The sequence below is a fragment of the Cavia porcellus genome, unplaced genomic scaffold, assembly GCF_034190915.1.
Source record: "Cavia porcellus strain 051 isolate PalLab524CR breed Dunkin Hartley unplaced genomic scaffold, mCavPor4.1 scaffold_19, whole genome shotgun sequence".
NCBI lineage: Eukaryota > Metazoa > Chordata > Mammalia > Rodentia > Caviidae > Cavia > Cavia porcellus.
Window position 1 is genome coordinate 31088949 of NW_026947502.1, and position 14826 is coordinate 31103774.

Consider the following 14826-nt stretch of genomic DNA (forward strand, 5'->3'; position numbering starts at 1 on the left):
AGGTAGCATGACCCTGGTCTTGGTTTGTGTGGTTGAGTGTGTATATTTGTTTTCCTGGTATAATCTGTTAATACAGCTCCTTTTCTCAAGTGTTCTTGTTTAAAGATAAATGATGTGATCATCTCAACTAATTTGTTAGTCTATAACATTTAGTTCACTTGAAATTTTTGTTCTTCAGTTTCTTTACTGTTTTCTATTAAAACCTTGAAGGTAAATTTGATTACTGTATATGAAAACTGATGTCATTGGCACTGTTAACATACAAAGCTAGAATATATTACAAGTTGTGTTTCAGTTTGTAGGTGTTAGTAGCAGGTAATAGTGAGTCAAACTTTTGAGACTACCTTGGCCTACAGGTTAAAGCCCTGGGGTCCTTAATTCTAGGCTACCTTTCTGGTCTTTCCTCCCAGAATCTTTCTAGTCATTTGTTGAAGAAACATTGATGTCTTTTAAGTGAAGAAGACCTGTTCTATTTCTTTAATTTCTTAATCATAGTATAACTTTCCCCCTTTATTGGCTTGTGCAATACGTGCCGTCAACCACCTTATCTCCCGGTATTTATGGATTTTGCACCTGTGGATTCAATGAATTATAGATGGGAAATATTTGGAAAAAGAAAGAAAGTTGTATATTCACAACTGTGCTAAATAGTTTGACCCGTGATGGCTGGTTCTTTACTGAACCTGCACAGAATTTTTTCTTGTGGTTATTCACTAAACAATACAGTATAACAGTTATTTACATAGCATTTACATTGTATGAGATATAATAAGTAATCTAGAGATGGAGATTATAAGAGAATGTGCACAGCTTAGTTGTAAATGCTATGCCATTTTATGCAAAGGTCTTCAACCTCCATAGGCTTTGGTATCCCTAGAAGGTCCTGGTTGATGTATGAGACACCTCCCACCTTTTTTTCCAGTTGGAGCATTTTTGTGCCATAGGGCTTACAAATCAGGATTTTGGGGTAGTGAAAAGTAATATTGGGGATTTATAGAATTTTCATAAACCTTATAATATCTTTGTAGCCCAGGCTGGTTTTAAACTTGCAAATGATTTTCCTGTCTCAGCCTCCCAAGTGCTGGGATTATAGGAGTGTGCCACCATGCCCTGGCAAGACCCTCATTTTCTAATACCTTGTCCTTTTTTTTTTGGTACTGGGGATCCAACTCACGACTGCACGTTTGCCAGGCAGACACTTAGGCCACTGAGCTAAGACCCCAGCCCCTCTAATACATTGTCTTAAATGATAACTTATCTTAGGTGACATCACCTTACCAATATAATTTGTCTGAGATGATTCTAGCTATATATCACTGTCAGACATTCTTAGTATTTCTTTTGAAAGTGTGATAATTCAAGTTTAGTTGACTAGTATCACTTGCTTGAACCATTGCAATGTGGCCTTCTGGTTTGTCTCTTTGTTCTTGCTTTTTTATTCTTAAATTTGTTTTTCCATGTAGCAGCCAGAGTGATCTTTTGACAATGAAAACCTCATTTCATCTTTTATTGGTAAAACTCTTCTGTATTATACTTTTGCAGTTCAAATAAAATCTAAAATGATAGGCCATTGCCTCATATTCTGCCATTTGCAACTTTCATTTACTTTAATGACATTGCTTTCTTTGTGGTTCTCAAATGTGGTATGGACTTTTGTACTCTTTAAAATACAGGTATAAACTATATTTTTTTATGTATACATATATATTGTTTCTTTTAGCTTCTCACACTAGTGAGACATTATGACGTTTATGCATGAGTGTCTGATATATTTCCTTTAGTCACATGGTCTCAGCTTTCATTCATTTACCTATTAAGGTCTCAAATTTGTCATTTATGGCTGAGTACTATGCATTGTTCAAAAGTACCACATCTTTTTAATCTGTTCCTCAGAGGATGGGCTTTAGGTTACTTCCAAGATCTAGCTATTATAAATTGTACTTCTGTGAACATCAGTGCACATATATTGCTGTGGTATGATGTTTGTAATTCTTCTGGGAAGAGATCCAGAAGGATAATAGCTGGTTCAGATGGAACCTCCAATCCTAGTTTTTTGAAGAATCTCCACACTGATTTCCAAAGTGGTTGCACTGGTCTACACTCCTCCCAGCAGCAGCAAAGGGTTCCTTTTTTCCCCCCAGCCCTGCGGCATTTGTTATTGGTTTATTTCTTGTCAATAGCCATTTTTTCTGGGGTGAGGTAGAATCTCAGTGTTGTTTTAATTTGCATCTCTTGAATGATGACTAGTGATGATGAACACTTTTTAATATATTAATTTGCCATTTTTATTTCTCCATTTGAGAGGGAATATTCATCTCAGATGCCCATTTTTGGATTGTGTTGTTAAATCTGGAGGGACCGAGTTGTTTGAGTTCTTTACATGTTCTTTATAGTAATCCTTTGTCTGAAGAACAGCTGGCAAACGTTTTCTCCCATATTGTGAATTGTCTCTTCATTCTGATTTCCTTTGCTGTGCAAAAGCTTTTCAATAACATGAGATCCCAGCTGTTGATTCTTTGTGACAGTTCCTGTGCAATCAGGGTTTTGTTCATAAAGTCTTTGCCTACATCAATATCTTCAAGAATTTTACCTCATCCATCTTTTAGCAGATTTAAGGTTTCTTTTTTTTAAAATTTTTTTAATTTTTTATTTTTTTTTGTCTTTTTCATTTTTATCGGTACTGGGGATCAAACTCACGAACGCCTGTTTGCAAGGCAGGTGCTTATGCCGCTGAGCTAAATCCCCAGCCCCTAAGGTTTCTTTTTTAATATTTAGATCTTTGATAAATTCTGAGTTTAGCGCCTGGTGAAAGACATGGTTCCAACTTTAATCTTTGACTCATGCAGAACCAGTTTTTCCAGCATCATTTACTAAAGAGCCCATCTTTCTTCTAGTGAATGTGTTCAGCTCCTTTTGTATTTTTGTACTTGTTCTTTATTCAGTTTATCACATGCATGTTTTGTCTTTCATAGACCAGTCTGAGATGCTATCCCTTATCACCATAGGCAAAGTACTTATTTGAATTTTCCCCTAATGTAATCATTATTTGACACCTTTCCTGCTTGTTTGCTTATACCTTGTTTTGAGACATGGTTTCCACTGTACAGTTCAGGCTGCCCTTGTACTCAATTTGTAAGCCAGGCTGGTCTCGAACTCACATCAGTTTTTCTAATTCAGCCTTCAAGTGCTAGCATTACAGATGTGTGCCACTATGCCTGGCCTGCTTGTGCCTTTTCCCTAGATTATTTAGTATCATAACAGAAACATAGCAAGTAAATATTTTAAATATTAGTTCTTTAAATACTTTTAAATATTAGTTCAATGAATGATAGGATTTTATGATTTTTGTAAAATCTGTTTTTGGTACCAGGGATCGAACTTATGACCTCTTATTTACCAGGCAAGCGCTTTGAGCCGCTGAGCTAAATTCCAGCCCTTTAAAGCATTCTTAACCTTTACCCTCATGAGGGCTACTTTCATTCGGGATTTTCTGAAATATTTCTATAGACAAATCTGTTTGCTTTCTTTTAACAGAACTGTGAGAAAGTGGGTGAGCTGCTCTTATGTGAGGCTCAGTGCTGTGGGGCTTTCCACCTGGAGTGCCTTGGGTTAACTGAGATGCCAAGAGGAAAATTTATCTGCAATGAGTGCCGCACAGGTAAAATAGATAAAGAAAGATCATCTTCTAAAGAAAATTTGAGTTTCATTTGTTGCAGGTTAAAAGAATTATTGGAGACATTATTCCATGGTCATGGCTGGGCTACTTCCTACACTTACATAATGAACGCTGTGAGATTCTTAACCTCAATAAAGCACATCATGTGAATAGTAAGAAGCTTAATATATAGCACAGAGAGAGCATTATATTGGAGACACAGTTAAAGTACAATGTGAGAAGCAAGATTACATTTGAATCCAGCCTGTGATATATAGCCAGACCCTGTCTTAAGAGAAAAAAATACAGTATGAGCAAAGATGAACTAATTATACAAGGGCGGACATCTGAGTATGATTTTAGAAAGAAATGGAAATTGTTGCAGGGAGAACAAAAGCACACGGTGTCGTATTAGAAGTGTATAAACAGAAAAATGAAAGTGAGTTAGATAACTGATGAGCAGCCCGTATAAATAGAAGTTAAAATAGTTTAGTTCCCAAGTGTAAGTAGTAACTGGGAGGGCTTCTGGGTCACTAGTAATGTTTTTATTTCTTAATCTCAGTGTGGATTGTAGAAGCATGTTTACTTCATGGCTATTCATGAACCATACATTTAAGATGGATGCACTTTTCATTCAGGTATTATGTGTCAGTATGTTTATCAAGGAAAGGAAAAAATTGCTGGGGAACGTTACTGTGTAAACATTTTGTCAGGCTCATACCTGTAATCCCAGCATTTGGGAGGCTGAGATATAAGGAGTTCAAGGCTGCCTGAACCACATGGAAAGACCTTGTCTCAAAAAACAAACAAACAAAAAGAGATTGGGTCAGAAAATGAGAATGGTTATCTGAGATAAGCTTGTAAAGCACATTATAAACTGTCCTAAGGAAAGTGTTCTTTATTCAGCATATTGTACAGATACTATAGCATTTAAGCACTAAAGAAATCAAGGCTGGGGCTGGGGATTTAGCTCAGTGGCATAAGCGCCTGCCTTGAAAGCAGGCAGTCATGAGTTCGATCCCTGGAACCGATAAAAATGAAAAAGACAAAAAAAAAAAGAAAAGAAACCAAGGCTGACGGTGTAAGTCTTATGCACACAAGTCATTGAAAGGTTTGGTGTCAGTGATGCCCAGTGAGAAGACATCTGTAGAGTGACGAGAGAATCACTGCCACTACCTGGGGATTCTGTCTCATAAGGAGCTATTGGAGTAGGAACTAGTCAGTTACCTATGAAGTTTTATGAGTTAGGTGTCATTGGCAGTCTCTGATAGGACACACACTAGGGAAGTTATGGAGTGTAAGAAACCTTTCATACTTGGTTTTTTGTTTTCTTTTTGGGTACCAGAGATAAACTCATGACCTTGTGCTTACTTAGCAGGCAGGCAGTCATGCCACTGAGCTATATCCCTGGCCATTCTTGCTTTTGAGACAAGGTCTTCCTCTGTAGCCCAGGCTGACCTTGGAGTCATAGTGATACTTCTCCCTTGGTCTCCTGAGCTGAGATTACAGGCATGCGCCACCATGCCTGGTCAGGCTTTCATATTTGCCAGTGAGAAAGTGCTTTGTTTTCTTTTTGCAAGATGCTTGCACTCTAAGCCAGGTTTAAAGGATAAAAGGACAGCATTTGTTTCTTGAAGAATCTTGACTTCAGTGAAAAGAAAGTCAGGGAAGAGAGAACATTATAGGAGTATGTTTTTGTTTTTGAGACAGGATCTTTCTCTATAATTCAAGCTCTCCTTAAACTCAATACATAGTCCAGGCTTACAGCAGTCCTTGTGCCTCAAGCTCCCAAGTGCTGTAAAGTATGGGCATGTGCTACCACACCTGACTATAGGGCCATTTTAAGTGTCTGTGGGAAGGGGACAGAAACTGCATGGTAGAGACATACCTGGCTACATACCCCAGCATTCTGAAAAGCTGAGGTCAGGGGACTGCAACATCAAGCCCAGCTTGGGGACCTTTGAGACTTATAAGGCACTGTGTTTTAAAAATAAGAGAACTGCAAATATAGCTCAGTGTGAATGTCCACAGTTTCATCCTCAGTACATTAAGATGGGATGAGGGGAGTGAAGAGTGAGAGGAAAACTAGTGCAGAGAAATCAATTTCTATACCATGAAAGGCAATAATGATGGAGCACAGAGAGCCAGGAGAAGGTAATCCTTAAGAGATTAAAGAATATCAGTGGGATATCAGTGTGGGATATCCCAGTGATATTCAGCTGGGATATCATTGTGCCTTGGAATTATAAAGATAAAGAGAAAACTGAAGTCCCCCCCCTTCCCCTGGCTTGGGGAGAATGATGGGAAAAATAGTTATTGTTTCCAATTTGAAAGTAGAGTTGTAGCTTCAGAGTGTAATCCCAGTGGAAAACATAATTGTATGTTGGTGTATAGAGAGCTGTATGAGAGTAGAGTCCATTCAGTGAGGGTAGTTATTTTATTTTCTTGCAGCCACATTCAGCAGTGAGAGAGCAGGACCTTGGACTTGCCAGGCAGGCGCTGTATCTCTTAAACTACATCTCTGACTCCAAAGCACATGTTTTGATACGTTGTGATGTATGTATATACATGTGCCTGGGAAACCATAACAGTATAATTATTTTGAGACTCAACAATGTGTTGTTTATATTAATAGTTCATTTCATTTTTGTTGGTGCATAGTACTTGGTACTGTGTATTTATCATAGATTATTGATCTGTTCATCTGGGTATGGGTATAGCTTCTTTTAAGTTTTTGCTCTTATAAATAAAGCTGCCATGAACATATAAATCTCTATAGACTTGTATGGGCTGTATTTTCTTTTCTCGGATAAATAAGTAGAATGGTAGAATGATATTAGTTACTGGTTAGCATTCTAAGAAGATACAAAATTATTTCCTAAAGGATTGCAGTATTTTATGTTCTCAGGAGTATGTTGGGGCAATTCTTCTACAGGTTTTTTTATTTGTTTGTGGCCAGGTCTCACTATGTAGTTTAGCCTGATCTTTAAATCAAAACTGGAATTATAGCAGACTACCATGCCTAGGTTCAAATTGTTTTTTGTGGATTTTGGAAGTTTTGTTTCGTTTTGGTTTTTTGGTCTTTTTCAGGCAGAGTCTCACTATGCGGTTCAGGCTGCCTTTGAGCACACTTGGTAGCCCAGTGGTCTTGAACTTGCAACAATCCTCCTGCCTCAGCCTTCTAAGTGCTTGAATTATAGGCATGCACTACCAAGCCCAGCCAAATTGTATTTTTAATAAAAGCACTTACTTTATATTGTGTTATATGTCTTTAAAGTTTCACTTAACAATAATATTTTTCATTCTATTTTTATGGCATTGATTTATTGAAACAGTTGTTATTATATTTGGTTGGTTATATCGTTTAAGTTTCTTTCTTTTTTTTTTTTTTGTCTTCCATATTTCATGTATATCCATAATTGAATTTAGAGACTGAATTAGATTCAAGTTCTGTTTTTCGTTTTGATAAGAATGCTTTGCAGACAGTGTGTATATGTTTTCTTGTAACATGTCAGTAAGTGTATGTTACTATTTTGTCCAGTTATGCTGGTATGTTCATTGGGCTGGATGTGGTGTCAAATGCCTATATTCTCAGCTACTTAGGAGGTTGAGGAAGATTGTGAATTCATGAACAGCCTGGACATGTTGGCAAATGTTATCTCAAAGTGAAAAGAGACAGGCTGAGAATGTCTGCTCAGTGCTCCCTAGCCTTAGTCCTCAGTAGCACACACATACCCCACTCACACAGAAGTTGTTCATTGGATTCAGATGTTCCTAACTTAGTGAATCTGTTATAAAATTGCTCAGTATCTTATCATACAGTAGTTTAAACACTGGGGTAGTTTCTTGAATTAGTTTTAATTTTTTGTTTTTACCCCTGTCTAGGGATCCATACCTGTTTTGTATGTAAGCAGAGTGGGGAAGATGTTAAAAGGTGCCTTCTACCCTTGTGTGGAAAGTTTTACCATGAAGAATGTGTCCAGAAGTACCCACCAACTGTCATGCAGAATAAGGGCTTCCGGTGTTCCCTCCACATCTGTATAACCTGCCATGCTGCTAATCCAGCCAGTGTTTCAGCATCTAAAGGTATAGGTTTTTAATGTTAACCAGTCTACACGTAGGACCCCATTCTCCTTGGCAGCAGATACTTTCAAATGTAATCTGGAATGTCTCTATGTATCTGTTTATTTAGTTACATACACAGCGGCAGTATGAGGACCATAGAGTAATAAATTAGTTTCATAGTGACCCACCATTGCATTATATGGTGATTTTAAATATTTAGATTTTATGTGAGATTTAGTTTGAAAAAATGTTTTGTTTCATTCATTATAGTTGTATAATCCCATTTTAAATTGCTATTAGTCTATTGATTGCATTTACCAGGTTCATAGTGGTTTCTACCTAGTGAAGTATATTAGGGAATATATTTTGTGTGAAAGAAGAAGAGACGTTCGTTTGTCTGAAGAACAAGATTCACAGAGAACTCCGTTTCATTGTATACACCTATTACTCTAGTTATTAGGAGGCCAAGGCAGGAAGATCACAAGTTTGGGGCCATCCTGAGTAACCTGGCACGGTCCATCGAAAAAAAGGACTGAGGATATAGGTCAGAGCTTCATGGATTCAATACCCGGTACAGAGAAGAGAAGATGGTGTTGGGTTTGAGGAATATCACTTAGTACCATGCAAGCACTGATATCACATCCGTCTACCCACATCATTTATTTTGAGACTGATTTCAGGTTTCCTAGGAGTCAGACAGTGGTTTCAATAGTCTTTTTCTTACCGTTTACCATTATGAGTTCTGACTCTTGCTTTGGAGGCTAAGCCATTTCTCCTATCTTAGCTTTCATGGTAAATTACATACTTAAGATCCATTGTTTTAAAAATGGTTGTGGTGGCGCACACATGTCACTTAAGCACTTGGGAGGACGAACCAGGAGGGTGAAGAGTTTGAGGCTATCCTTGACTCCTTAATGAGATCCTGTCTCCCTACCAAAAAATAAAATTAAAAAATCCCTTGACTTCTGTTTCTTACATTTTCACAATGCTAAAAAATAGGCTTTGGATAATTCACATTGTACATTTAATCTTTTTTATTTTTCTTTTCCCTATTCTTTCTCTCATATATTTAGGTCGTCTGATGCGCTGTGTCCGTTGTCCTGTGGCATATCATGCAAATGACTTTTGTCTAGCTGCAGGGTCAAAGATCCTTGCATCTAATAGTATCATCTGTCCTAATCACTTTACCCCTAGACGGGGCTGCCGAAATCATGAGCATGTCAATGTCAGCTGGTGTTTTGTGTGCTCAGAAGGTAAGACATGACTTCTTACTATATAAATGGTGTATAAGGGATTTTAGTACTTGGTTTTAATACTCTCCATCTCCTCCTCTGATCCCATCACAGCTTTCTGGTGACCTAATGTCCACCTACCAGAGTTATCCTGTTGATAGTGTCCTTTTCTGCAAAACTGATAAGCCTGCTACAGTTTTATCATCTCTAATGGTTGACCTTTGTTCACCAGTTTTTCTTGTTAATTTTCTTATTTGAAAACTAGAATCAAACCCATTTTACATATGAAGCATTTCTGGTATTTCAGTGAAAGGATTACATGTGCAAACTATACTGCACTCTCAATGAAACTGTTATTCTTTGGGTAACTAAGCAAGAGATGAACACTGTAGAAGGTACTCTGCCGTTGCCTCAGTTGAAGTTATGTGAATGTCACTTTTAATGTCCTGTGATAAAATAGACTTATGTACAAAAGTTAGCTAACGGTATATTTCAGAATGTATACTGTGTTTCAGACATACTTAGCAGTCTTTTTCTTCCCAAGTCAGGTGGCTTTTTATGTTTGTTTTTTTGGTATAGAGGATCAAATTCGCGACCTTGTGCTTGTCAGGCAAAGGTTTAACTCTAAATATGAACACCAGTATGCTGCAATACAGATAAAATGGTACTTTATTTTAAGAATTTGGTTGTGATTATTTGAGGAGATAAAAACATAGCATGAGAAGGAAAGTTAGGTAAAACATTCAGTTTTAGTAAGATTTTAAGAGGTAAAAGAGGCACAGTCAAAACAAGATGAACTTGGTATATTCATTTTAAGACTTCAGGGTAAAAGGCAAATATGAGAACTGTTGTATTTCTTAAATATGAATCTTGGCTGGGCTGGATAGAGCCTTGCCTAGCATGCCCCAAGCCCTTTTTAATTCCCTGAATGTTGTTTGTGGGAGTTGAAATGTTATCATCCTTTTCCTGCAATACCATATCTTTATTATCTTCAAGAATGAACTTTTCAGTATCTCTAAGTGGATTAGAAGTCACTTTTTTTTTTTTTGATATTGGAAATCAGGATTTTGTCTTGCCAAGTAGGCAGTGTGCCATTGATCTATACCAGCTCCTAGGAGTCACTTTTGAGCACATAGTTTTTAGAGAAATGAAAATTGTTACTATGTGTATATAAAAATTAATGTCTGAAATCTTGGATAGAAAAATTAATGTCTGAAATCTTGGATAGAAAGAGGAAACAAACTGAACTTTTGTCAACAAACCACAATACAGTAGTAGCTATGATGCTGGGGATTTGGCTCAGTGGTGTAAGTGCCTGCCTGGCAAGCTCAAGGTCATGAGTTCAGTCCCCAGTGCCAAAAAAAAAAAAAAAAAAGATTTATAGGTCGCTTCTGAAAAGGGGCCAGGGTACCAAAAACTCTTCTTTGGTTGGAGTATTAAATACATAGACAAGTGTATCTCACCATGGGCTATATACATTTTTATCTTTTTCGTAACACAGTAAAATGTGTAATTACCTTGCTGAAAGTGTGAAGTTATGAAAAGTTAGTAACTTAAAATGGAACCAACTATTAACATAGTAATATTTCTTATATGCCAGATAATACTAGTTGATTTATTAGCTGGTAAGGTTCTCAAACAGGTATGGTTGTTATTGGTCATTAAAATAAATAATCTTACCATTGAAGCATTTATAGCTTAGCATGTGTCTTGGTTACTTTTCTCTCATTGCTGGGACAAAATACCCAACACCCAAAAGTAAGGCAGGAAATGTTTATTTAGCTAACAGTTTGTGGAGGTTTCAGTCAATAATCAGTTGGCTCCAAGGAAGGGTGGCTTGGAACTTGGGGTAACACTTCCAAGCTATCCTTAAAAGACAGCAAAACAATAAGGGGAAATGTGAGGAGAGCAAGCCTCTTTTCCACTTTAATATTATAAGCAGACTACTCCTATCTGCCCTGTTTCTATCAGCATGGGTATAGCACTCAACACCCACCTGAGTGCCCTCCTCTTGCACAGGCTCAGGATGTTTACAAAATAAAGTCCCTAGCTCCTTGCTGAGTCTCTTAAACTTCTAAACTTCTCAAATTGACACAATGTGTTAACCTTAACAACAAGGAATGTGAATTCATGTAGTTAAAGAGCTATAATCCTAGCCTCGATCTGACTTCATTAAAACTTGTTCTTTTTATATTACGGTCATTGCATGTTTCTTTATTATGTTGCTTTTTTAAAATGTTTATATATTTATGTATATATGGGCGTGATTTTAATAGGTTTACTTTTTATTTCATTGCCTTCAAGTGCTTTTGCCAAGATATTTTTGTGTACTAACTGAAACTTTGGAATTAGGGTAGTTCAGGAATATGAGAAAGGAAATCTTTTAGAAAAATTTTCTGGGGCTGGGAATTTAGCTCAGTGGCATAAGTGCTTGCCTTGCAAGCACACAATTGTGAGTTCAATCCCCAGTATCCCCCCCCCCCCATATTTCTAGATCATTTGTTAAACTACAACTCTCTGACTTACAGAAATAGTTTGGAGCTGAGCAGAAGCTGTTTCACAAAAGTGCTTACTTTGAACCTTGTTTGTGAACATTGTGGTCTTTGAATCTTATAGGAGGCAGCCTTCTGTGCTGTGATTCTTGTCCTGCTGCTTTTCATCGTGAATGCCTGAATATTGATATCCCTGAAGGAAATTGGTATTGCAATGACTGTAAGGCAGGCAAAAAGCCACACTACAGAGAAATTGTATGGGTAAAAGTTGGACGATACAGGTGAGTAAACATGGAGACAATGCCAGTTGTTTATTTTTTACCATCCTGTTTGGTGAAGTCTCTCAGATACATTTTTCTGCTACTCTTGTCCTGAGGATTAAATCAAGGGTCTTCACAGTGAACTACATCTTCAGCACCCTCCTGCACTTTTATTTTATTTATGATTTTGTTTGTTTATGAATTTATTTATTTATAATTTGGGACGGATTTTCCTTAGGCTGACCTTGTGGGCTTACAGGTGTGCACCATCATGCAAGCACATTGCTTAGGAAAAAAAAACATCTTCTGCATGAGACACAGCCATTTCCTACTCAGTTTTTCCTTGCAAGAAAGAATAACTATGATTTGCAGTTGTATCAGTAAGATAAGTACTAAGCCAGTCGTGGTAACGCATGCTTAGAATTCCAGCACTTGGGAGGCTGAGGCAGGAGGATTGCTGTGAGTTTGAGGCCAGCCTGGGCTACATAGTGAGTTCAAGACCAGCCTGCAGTACAAAGCAAGACTGTCTCAAAACAACAAAAAATAATATAGTAGTATAATACAGTGGCAATAAATGAATGTACTGCAGCAGTAATGCATGTATTAATGAAAATAAATCTATAATCCCACAAATAAGGAAGATACATTAACATTTCAGCATGTTTACTTGCAGATGTATCAATAACATCCATCCCTATCCCCACTTAAATGGCCCCATAATTTGATACAGTTTTGCATCTTCCTTTTTCTAAAAAATTACAAAATAAAAACTTTTTTTTTTTTTGAGATAGGTTCTTGCTCTACATAGTTTGGGCTGGCCTTCAATTCACAGTGATCACCCTGCTTCAGTGTCCTGCACGCTGTGATTATAGGTGTACACCACCATACTCGGCAAAAATTTATTATATTTGGAATATATAGAAACTGTAACATAAATGATTTTAAAGTATTACAAAATAGCACAGTAATAGTTATGCTACTAATTTCTCTCATTTCATTGGAAAGAAAAGTTTGTGCTAATATTGTTTGAACATTTAAATGCAGATGTGTTGTACTCTGAGTAACTAATTTAAAAATAATGATATCCAATGTATTAACCATTGTTACCCTCCTATTACCTTGAAATTGTTTTTCTCTTTAAAAGTAAAAAACTAGTAAAGTACAGAGATAGATCACAGCAGTTTACGAGATATTTCATAAAGAATTAAAAGAGAGGAGATAATGATACCTAATACAAAGGAAGGATAACTGTTGAATGAGATGTATTGAATTACACTATTGCCATAGTTATATACATTTACTATATCAATAAAATATTTGTTGACAATAAAAATAACAAAAGAAATTTCTTGTATATACTTGTTAATAAATCAGAAGAACTGTTGTACAATTGAGACTTTTTCTGTTGTCTGATTACATGTTCTCTTTATCCACAGACATGCATGTTAAGATGAGTTTTGAGTGTTTCAGTTGTTTACCTTGCTATGTAAGCTTAGCACTTGTAAATATTTTGTTTTTCGTGTTTTAAACTTTGCTATTAGGAATTATTGATGCATTTTCCTACTGTGGTTTGTTTTTTTTTTTGTTTTTTGGTGTTTTTGAGACAGGATCTTACTCTGCAGTTCAGACTGGCCTTGAGTTTGCTTTGTAACCCAGATTGGCCTCAAATTTGCAACAATCCTGCTTTAGCCTCCCAAGTGCTGGGATTACATGTATGCGCCACTACGCATGGCTTTCCTGCTGGTTTTTTTTCTTTGTTTATTCATTTATGTCCCTGAGATTTTCTATAGTTTGTATTCCAATTCATGCATAGTCATTGTTTTGTTCTCATTTTGTTTGTATACACACTGTAGCTTCTCAAGGAATTCTCTGAAATAAAATAGCTTGGTGGGAGGTTCTAGCTTTATTTTATTGTCCTAAAATGATTATAATACTTCATGTGGTGTTTTGTCTTTTTTCCATTTTTGATGTCATTTTTCAGTACTTATAATTGGATTTTATTTCCTAGTGTACAGTATGTAGTAATATCATTCCCTTCCTGTTGAATATTCATATTTTCTAGCTTTCATCTTTGCTATTTTTAGTGAACATTATAGTAACAAAACATTTATATCTTGATTTTCTTCAAATAGACTCCTTGAATTAGAATACTAGAGTATACAGCTCAGTGCATATACGAGCATGAACAGTTATTTTCAAGTTGTAGTTCATACTACTTGCTACTTAGCCTATATGAATATCCCAAGGGACAAAAAAGAATCCATGTAGGTTGGACAGTAATGTAGTCAGATATTTTGTTTTGTTTTTCAGTGGTACAGGGCATTGATCCTAGGGTCTTTGGAGCTACGTCCCTTGCCTTTTTTATTTTTATTTTGACACTGATTTTTACTAATTTGCCAAGGCTATATTAAATATGTGAGCCTCTTGCCTCATTCGCAGTGCAGGGATTATATGAATGCACTGCCACACTTGTCACATTGTTGTTCTTTATTCCTATGTTAAAGGGGATATTTTCCCAGTGTATTACAGCCTTCTAGAAATTGCTTTCTTTGTTTTTACCTTTCCTAGGTGGTGGCCAGCAGAGATCTGCCATCCTCGAGCTATTCCTTCCAACATTGATAAAATGAGACATGATGTAGGCGAGTTCCCTGTCCTTTTTTTTGGATCTAATGACTATCTATGGACTCATCAGGCTCGAGTGTTTCCTTATATGGAGGGGGATGTGAGCAGTAAGGATAAGATGGGCAAAGGTGTGGATGGAACATATAAAAAAGGTAATTTTATCTGATATCTTGGGCTACCACAGAACTCTGTCCCCTGTCTAACGTGGTTAAAATTCATGTAATGCTACATTGAGCAGCTGTGTTTTGACCTCTAGTGTGGGGTAGAAGGTAGTTGTGGCTGAAGATACAGTAGGGGAAGTTGATCCACATAACTCATTTTTGCACCCAATCTTTTACTTAACTGTAGTTTCCTTGAGGAAGTTTTAAATTTTCATTTATTTGTTTTTGGTCTTATACCTTGTGTTTTCTCAGTAACACATCAAATAATGGATTTCTAGAACTGTTTTTTAGAATAAATCACTTTGCTAGGCAAGAGCTCAAATATAGTAAGGTTGCATT

The 14826-nt window shown here is 36.7% G+C and overlaps 1 protein-coding gene across 20 annotated transcripts in view; it reads left to right on the top strand.

Moving 5' to 3' along the window:
- Nsd1 (nuclear receptor binding SET domain protein 1) overlaps positions 1 to 14826 on the top strand; it is a 144044-nt gene that overhangs the window by 98394 nt on the left and 30824 nt on the right. For 19 of the 20 annotated variants that reach the window (XM_063230850.1, XM_063230857.1, XM_063230860.1 and 16 more), the window contains 5 exons: positions 3535 to 3658; positions 7541 to 7741; positions 8794 to 8973; positions 11569 to 11725; positions 14273 to 14478. In XM_063230850.1, coding sequence (XP_063086920.1) covers positions 3535 to 3658; positions 7541 to 7741; positions 8794 to 8973; positions 11569 to 11725; positions 14273 to 14478 — 868 coding nt within the window. Of the gene's footprint in view, positions 1 to 3534; positions 3659 to 7540; positions 7742 to 8793; positions 8974 to 11568; positions 11730 to 14272; positions 14479 to 14826 lie in introns of those variants that run through there. The other variant, XM_063230863.1, reaches the window with a different exon arrangement.